Source organism: Anneissia japonica, unplaced genomic scaffold (assembly GCF_011630105.1).
Source record: "Anneissia japonica isolate Jap-2015-1 unplaced genomic scaffold, ASM1163010v1 scaffold1946_len758022_cov188, whole genome shotgun sequence".
NCBI classification, from domain to species: Eukaryota; Metazoa; Echinodermata; class Crinoidea; order Comatulida; family Comatulidae; genus Anneissia; species Anneissia japonica.
The window spans coordinates 319,434-328,375 of record NW_022694730.1 but is presented as its reverse complement, the minus strand read 5'-3'; the positions used below and the strand labels follow the sequence as shown (position 1 = coordinate 328,375).

General features: G+C 31.1%; 1 protein-coding gene across 1 annotated transcript in view; it reads left to right on the top strand.

Moving 5' to 3' along the window:
* Window positions 1-8,942, top strand: part of LOC117101224 (unconventional myosin-IXa-like) — a 104,879-nt gene that overhangs the window by 59,154 nt on the left and 36,783 nt on the right. The window contains exons 15-20 of the mRNA XM_033241139.1: window positions 4,039-4,075; window positions 4,486-4,596; window positions 4,983-5,174; window positions 5,316-5,438; window positions 7,785-7,934; window positions 8,637-8,825. Coding sequence (XP_033097030.1) covers window positions 4,039-4,075; window positions 4,486-4,596; window positions 4,983-5,174; window positions 5,316-5,438; window positions 7,785-7,934; window positions 8,637-8,825 — 802 coding nt within the window. The remainder of the gene's footprint in view (window positions 1-4,038; window positions 4,076-4,485; window positions 4,597-4,982; window positions 5,175-5,315; window positions 5,439-7,784; window positions 7,935-8,636; window positions 8,826-8,942) is intronic.

The following is an 8,942-nucleotide window of genomic DNA, read 5'->3' as shown; positions in this document are numbered from 1 at the left end:
AAGATGTGTATAAGAGACAGTATATATATTGTATATTTTGGTATTTCATATCTGAGATTTTCAAATAAATAAAAAGGCCTAAATAACTAAATTTTGAAAGAAAAAAGAATAAAAATGATAGATGATATCATAAGAGTTAACAGATAAAATCTTACATTCCAACGTCGATCATAAAATTAAATGATATAAAATAACGTTAAAACTTTAATCTAATGGAAGTACATAAGAAGTTTTTATAAAAGGAAATAAGGAACTTTGACAACCACATGTTTTATGCAAAAGATAGATGACATAAAAGTTAACAGATAAAATTTTACCTTCCAATGTCAATCATAAAATTAAATGTTAAAAATTAACATTAACTTCAATCTAATAAAAGTACACAAGAAGTTATTGTAAAAGAAAAAAGGAAACCTTGACAACCACATTCTTGGCCTTATTTATACTAAGGTTAGGTGACATCATAACATTTAATAGAGAAAAAAATGAAAACTTACTTTCCAATTGTCAATCCTAAAATTAAATGATATAAAATAATATTAACTTTAATCTAATAAAAGTACATAATACGTTAATTTAAAATTAATTAACCACATAATAATAATGGTATGTTAGGAATCAAACTCAAACTGTAGTATCCAAAATTAGTATACATAGTGAACCGTTTAAATCCTTTCAGCTGAGAGTACTAACCAATCATAAAAAAAACAAAAAAACAATTCTTTAGGGATAATTAGAATATAGCACTTATCATGGAATATGTCGCAATCTGTTGCTCTCTTGCACCTATTACGAGGTGTGACAACTGCTAAATCTAATCACCTGTTTCTGCCAGGTAATTTACAGTCAGGTGTTTTAAAACACCTGTTCTTACCTTTTGTTAGTCTCATACTGATAAATGTGGTAATTGTTCTTATCTTTGCCTTCTGTTTGAAAGTTTATTAGAAGGTTTTGGAATATTATCTGCTTAATATTTTAGTAATTGCGTCATTTAGAAATTTAGAAGTCACCTTATTCAAGAGTAATTTCATTTGTCTATCAGTCAGTTTTCAAATTTTTTTTTCTGTTTCTGTCTGGTTTCAGTTTTTGAAATATTCTTTCTCATCATTCAGAATTTAATAGTAAGTAGTTTTTTAGTTATACACAGTGTGTCGGTTATTCCAACCCTGCCTTTGAAAATTGTGAATTCCAAAGTTAATGTTGTTAATCACTGTTTTTATATTAAACTAAAATACCTGCAGTCTGTATTACTAATTGAGTACATATGATCGAAAATACCTGGAAATTTGATATTTTCCCACCATTGTTGAAAATGTAGATGAGGGAAAAATAAAAATTGTAACACTAACTTTCTAGCCAGTACTCCCATGAGTCACGGAAGCCTCCCAGAAATCAACATGGTTTGATTCAGATTCAGATTTATTCATCGATCATTATAAAATACATGAAATTTGTTTTCCTGAGTTGTAATACTGTACACATAAAGCTCATTAAAATATAAGTACACAAAAACATTCAGCTGCATAAAAAGGTAAAGGCATTACATACATCATAATATAGAAAGTATAAATATTAAAAGTTTTTATAAAAAGACATGACAGTGTTAAAAACCAATAAAAAACATACAGATAATAAAATTGCAACGAAAGGGACTGCCTTGCATTTGTACATTAAAACTTACCTACTGAATTTACCATTGTAGAGACAAATTGCACTTGAGAAAAAAGAGTGTTAAGTCGGTTTGTTCAAATTTTTAGTTGCCTTAGTCTTCCTGATTTGTTTATATGTATTTCATTATGTAGGGGATGTGTTTCATTACAAATTATTTCTTGCAGTTTAGATAAAATGGCTTCCTCAACAATTTCTTTTATGGGATTGACATTTTTGTTGTTAGTTTTACTTGCAGCCTTAGTTACTTGATAATATATCTTGATTTTTTCTTGTGAGCTCAGAGAACCAGGCTATACAGCAGAAGCAAATAACAGATTGTATCATGCCCTTATAAAATATAGATAATGTTTCTTGACCAACTTTAAATTTGCTTAACTGCCTTAAAAAATGTAAGTGTTGTCTGCATTTACTGTAAAAGTTAAGTGTGTGAGTGTCCCACTTCAGCTTATTATCAACTGTGATTCCAAGATATTTGTATTCATTTGTCATTTCAATATCCTTATTTTCAATTTGAATTAATTCCACATAGTTATACCCTTTTCTAAAATCAAACACCTTCTCTTTAGTTTTTTTTTAACATTTATTACCAAATAATTGTCCTTACAACAACTTAAAATCCTACTGACTTCATTTCTATATTCTCTTTCAAAACCATTTGTAATATATCCAGTTACACACATGTCATCTGCAAATTAAAAAAAAAAAATTATTGATATGTTGTAGTACTGATTTTCTTAAGACAGAAAAATGTTGTTGGGAACAGTTAATGAGATACATATTTTTCAGTATTTGAAAACTAGGGTAAAGGGAGCATAATTATTTTTTCCCATCTTTTCCCACAGTTTTTAAATATTAAAAAATCTGTGTCTCATTAACCAATATCCAGATTTTCATCAAACAACTATTTTCTGTCTTAGAATAATCAGTTTTATAACATATTAGTTTTTTTTTTTATCCGGAGCCTGAATTTGACTGTCTCTACTTCTCTTGTCTTTCATGGTACCACCATGCACAATAAAAGACAATGTGTTAAGAAAGATCCTTAAGTGAGATTTCACAGAAGATGCTTCTTCTAACATGGGGCCCACGATACTCTTCTAATTAATGTACCAACATTTCAAACTTGACATGTTGCTGCTATTTCTTTTTTTGTAAGTATTCTACTCGTACGATATTAGTGATCACTCTAGTTATGCCTTTGTAGTTTGAATTGACAGAATAATACTCTGCATGAACTCTCTTTGGACAAATATCTATTTGTCAATATTAGCAATAAATCTTGAAAAATCTTTCGAACAATTGGAAAGAAATGATGCTTTGGGATTTATCCTAGGTTTCCTCAAGGCAGCTGTGATTATGATGTCATCCCTATTGCATTTGTTTACAAAGGAACTTCTGTGGATAAAGTCTTACTGCCAAATTTTACGATCTTCATTCCTAATGAAATCTTACAAAAGCAGGTAAACTAATCAAGTGGGCCATTCCAAGATACTGCTGTCATAGCAATTGTTAGCTGCGTACCTGAAACTCTACAATGCCAAGTATAAACTTTATATATTATGAAGCAGGGCCTGATATTATATCATTACTTCTAAAGTATGCTGCATGTAAAGAGGTTCCTGTTATAGTGTTCTGAACAAATACTCTATATATATATATATATATATATAGGGACCATTGCCAGATTATCATAGGCCTTATCCTGTCTGCTGTACATGCGAAGACCCACTGACTTGTATCCCACAATGCAGTTAGCTGTAGGCGTACAAACTTCTGAGACTGGTGGCTGTTTTTATTTTTTGATGTATAAATATCAGCCAATATCGTAAGTACTATAATGGGATATTAGAATTGAGTTACTAGCTCCAAATTTTTGGAGTGATGGAGGTGATGGGAACTAGAGGTAATTAACCACAGTAGTTAATTTTAATACCATTGTCATAGCGCCACTGAACATTGCATTCTGCCATAAATATTGGCACTTTACAAATACTTATTTGTTTGATTGATTGAGAGAAAAATTGTTGTGTCACCAGGAGCTTTAATCAGCTAAAATATAAAATATAACCTATGCTTTAAACCACCTTGTGGTAATGCTAAAATATGTATGTATGGATTGGATTATGTTTATTAAGTGTGTAACAATAGCCACTGATGAGACACACAAAATATAATTTTGTGTTAATGCTGAATATAAGGTAGGTCATGTATAGTTTTCGTAACCATATTCACCAGCATGATCTCTTTGACTTATTCAAGTTATGTTACTATATACAGTAATCTATATATAATTATAATCTATAATTATATCCATTTCACTCTATTTTAAAAAGTAATAAGATGATAATGTTTTTGTTTTCATCATAGACGAAGCAAGTCTTTCAAACCACAAGTACAAGTCAAGGTGAGAAAAGAATTATGAATCAGTCACATTTCATTGTTTTTCTGAAATAGAACAAGCTTTGAAATAATTGTATTAATGTAAAGATCTGTTGTTAGCCAAATCGATTATGAGTTTTCACTTTAAGTCCCCATCTGACAGATCGAATCCACCTAAGAACAGCTTAACATGGCTCCTGTATCTATAATTAGTTCCAATTCTCTCTGGCCATTGCCATTTTCTGTATTTTCTAATTCATGTCTAATTTGTTTGTTTGATCTGACTTAAAAATTTAGTTAATTTAAATTTTTGAATGTATTATAATATAATTGTAATATAAAATTATTATAACATAAATATTATTTAAAGAGTATTATATATATATATGTATTATATATACCATTCATGTATATTTTATTTATGTTCATTTCCAGGCCCTGAGAGACTTAAAGTCCCTGAAAAAGGTGGCAGGAAGAAACAGTGGGGGTTGGAAGAGGACCTCTGGTGCTAAGAAACAACCGCCAACCGTCAGTGCTCAGTTTCAAGTAAGTTTTTTGCTATTCTATTTTTATTTAAAAATAAGTTTACCTAAATATTAGGCAAGACCATAGGGAAGAATGTTGACCTAAGACATGAAAAGCTCTCATCCCTGCCTGCATGTGATTTCCAATGCTGGCATATTTTCCACTAGGCAGTGGTTCCCTTTAAGCTTGTCAATATGGTACCAGCTTTATTCAAATTTTTTAGCCAACATGTGTGAAGGCTTCAGCCAATACTTTAGACCAGTATATACCTGTCCTGACAATTTGTCGGCTAATGAAAGTTGCTAGTCTAGTCAAAAATGGTAGGGACTAAAATGAAGCAGAAACAAATATAAAAATGTACATACTCAATTTTTCATGAATCAAAATGAATATTTTTTTCTTTTTAGCTATCCTTGAATAGGTTGATGGAGACGTTAAACCAAGCTAATCCATTCTTTGTCCGTTGTATTAAATCAAATTCACAAAAGGAAGCCTGTAAACTTGATGAGGAACTTGTAATGCGTCAGTTACGTTACACTGGCATGCTAGAAACGGTTCGCATACGTCAGTCTGGTTACAATGTCAGGCTTACAAAAGAGGTATTTTTTGGTGGAGTTTCCACTTTTTTTAAACTAAAAATTTAAGATTAAATGAAAATATTATTATTATTAATCTTGTTTAACATTTGTAAAGTTGGCTTTTTTGAAAATTATTTTATTACATTTTTTACATCTTTTTAGGAATTTTGTCAACACTATAAAATATTACTGGAAAATGGTCTCTCGTCAACTTTAGAAGAAATTCAAGAATTCCTGAAGACAATGAAATTGGACCCAAAACACTACCAAATTGGACAATCTAAAGTGAGTGACATATTATCCATCATCATTATCATGTATCGTTGTCATAGTCACTTTATCATCATCATCATTTTCAAATGATTGAAAAAAAACTCCAAATTAATCATTGAAATTTAAAGTTATACTGCAATAATGATGAGACAAGAATTCGAATAAAAATCAAGGTGATTTAGTCCAAACCATTTAATCAATGGATTAGAAATTGTGGAAATTCAAATCAAGTAAATCATCTTTTTATCACCATAAATATTAATTATTGATTGTACTGTAAAAAATTGTTCAATGAATCTATCAGATAATGATCAAACTGCAAGATGTTGGTGGTTCCAAATATTTGTGGGTTAAAATGTCATATCTAGTACTTATAAATGTGGTTTATTTACAAGAATTATTTTATTTGTTTGTGATATACTGTAGTACTGAAGAATTTCTAATCCATGGATTGAAAGGCTTGGATTAAATCACCTAGATTTTTTTAAATTCTTGTCTTGTATCATTATTGCAGTATAACTTTCAATTTTAATGATTAATTTGTTTTTTTTTTCTTAACGTACTTAACTATTCCTTTACCTGACTGAGGGATCTTGTAGTCGCATTCATGATGGAACTCCCTTATAACTTGGTATGAAACCAGGATTCCAGGCAAGGACTACTAGAGTGAAATATAATCGTTTAATCAACTTCCTCTCTTTACATCTTACAACCCGTCTAAAAACTTTCCACACCCCTTAACTTCAATCATATTTAGATGGCCTGTTGTCCACATCTTTCTCCCATGAGGTTTGTAATTCTTCTGATTTAATGTTTTTATCCACAAATATACTATTAATACCTTTCCTATAATCTCCATCATCTTTTCTATCCTGTTGTTGATACATTTATCACTTCTTTTCGTTCATAAACATCTATTATAGAATATTTGCGAGTGTTGTGAGATAATCTATACTGATTGATATATATTTTTATTGCTTAAATGACAAGTTAGCATTTTCTGAATTATTTTTAGTGAATTCACTTCTTAATAAAAGAACCATTGTATTAGCTTGGATACACTTACATATTGGATTCCATGTAATAAAAGCTTCATAATTATTGCCTGTGTTTGGACCTTGTCAAGAATTTGTGCTCAACCTGGAATTGGATCGCTGATGACAGTCTTCATTTGTTTGAAATCGCTTGCAATTGTAATCAATCTCTACTTACTTATCAAAATTTGTATTGTTTTTTAAAATTCTTTTAATTACATTTTTCGCGCTGCACCTTTAGGCTGTAACGATCAAGAGGAAATCATCATTAAGAAACTGTAGGTAGCGGTAGCTTTTACTACGAAGAAATGGGAATTCCGAACTAAGCAATGCGCATGCGCAGTTACCAAATAACGTCCATGAATTATTTAAAAAAAACACAGTGAGCATGCGCTTGGAAGTAAGTGACTTTATCAAGCCATGTCGAGCATGCGCAGTTACCAAAAAGATGTCTCAGTAACAAAATAGCAGCTGTTAAGACGTCTTATGAACCAAATAGCGGCTGCGAAGAGAATGATTACCAAGATATCATCCTAGGAACCAGCGGCTGCGAAGAGGGTATGAATATAATGAGAACTCGAGTGGGTCGAAAGCCTGTATTTTGGCTATCTTTACAGCCAGTTTATCAGTGTTCATCAGGGGGAATTGTAATTAAATTATCGCAAAAAAAGTATATTAGGCTCTATCGTCGTACGTAGACCTATGCATTGACAATTTCATAAAATATAACTACAGAAACTGACGACACAACCTAGGGCCTAGGCCTACTACTACTACTAGCCAAGTAGTAGAGCCAGGGTATTCCACATATATTACATTATAAATATATATGTATAAGTGTGTATTTGTGAATATGTTTGTGATCATGGCAAATGTTTTGCGCAGTATTACATTTCAGTCTACACTACAACTCTGGAACACGTCTGCTACTTCCAAATAAAGAATTGTTTAAATTTATTCCCAGATCATACCTTCAATAATGTAAACTTTACAATATTTATTGCTCTATAGGAAAATACAGTTACAGATTGATTTGTTGAAAGAGCTAACTATAATACGATAACAAAATGTACACATAGGATAATTTTGGAAGTAGCTGTATACACAAATTAAATAAGCTACAGAAGTTGCGGCGTTTTTTTATAGGAAATATTTCTTGTTATTTTTTAATCTTTTTTAAAAAAATGGAAACTAAACTAATAAAAATAATAACATAATAACAACACAGTACAAGGATTCATAAAGGATTTGGTAAGTTTAGTTTCGTTATTATTTTGCATGAACGTACCTAATGTATGATGTGTTTGATAATTATTCTTTCAAGATCTTCCTACGAGAATCAGAACGTGCTAAGTTACAAGATGCATTACATGCTGTGGTTTTGAAACATATTGTAGTCATCCAGTGGTGGATTCGCGGAGTGCTTCAACGACGCCGGTATCTTAGAGCGAAGCAAGGGATAATAACATTCCAAGTAAGATTTTGTAAAGTTTAAACAATATTATATGGCAAAAAGTTCCCAAAAGTACAACCAAAAATTTAAAAATTCTAGAGTAGGGGTTTTTTTTGCAATCAAGACTAGGCCTACATTCATTTCTATAAATTATAGTTTAGGCCTCTTCATATTTTCAAGCTAGGCATACATTTTTTGTAGACCTATAGACCCCACCTTATTAAAAACATCTTCTATGTCAGCTCAAAATAACAACTTGACAAGTTAGACATAAAAATGTGCAGAAAATCATTGGCTATCTTATCGGATAATTATTTGTGAATTTTTAATTGCCAATTTGATATTTTTGTGATTTTATATCCAGTCTCTCAATTCAACACACGCTGTTTTTTTATGTTGTTTTTTTTGTTTTTGCAGTAAGTATACCGAAATATGTATATGTATACAACCTGTTAAGATGAAACTTATTTTAGCCGCTCTGTGGTCACTTCACCCATTCATATTTATGTGCAGCCTGCCATTGGCTGTATACTAGAGCCTATTAACAATTACTGTACAATAGTGGTCTGGTTTTTGCATTTCTGTGAAAGTGGTACTGTAATGTTTCACATAGGCCTATATGGCATTATAGCAAGCTCCTATATTATTCTGTTGCAGAATTTTGTTCATGTTTTTTGACACAAGTATACAGTTTGTTTCAATATAATTTTGTTTGTTTATTAGGCTCTTTACCGTGGTTATAAACAACGTCAGGTCTACCAAGTTATCAAGGAGCAAGCGGTGCGTGAGAGTGCTGCTGCCTATTTACAAGGGTCATGGAGGGCCTACAAGCACAAGGTGCTGTATAACAAACTGAAACGTGGTGTTCTATGGATACAGTGCTACATCAGGGGAAACAAAGCTAGGCGAAAGTAAGGAAGGTTAAAATAATTATTATTCTATTCCTTTCACATCCAACAGCTAGTACACTTTCCAGTGACAGAATTAACAATCTGATGCTTTAAAAAGAAGTTTAGTTATGAGACTAAT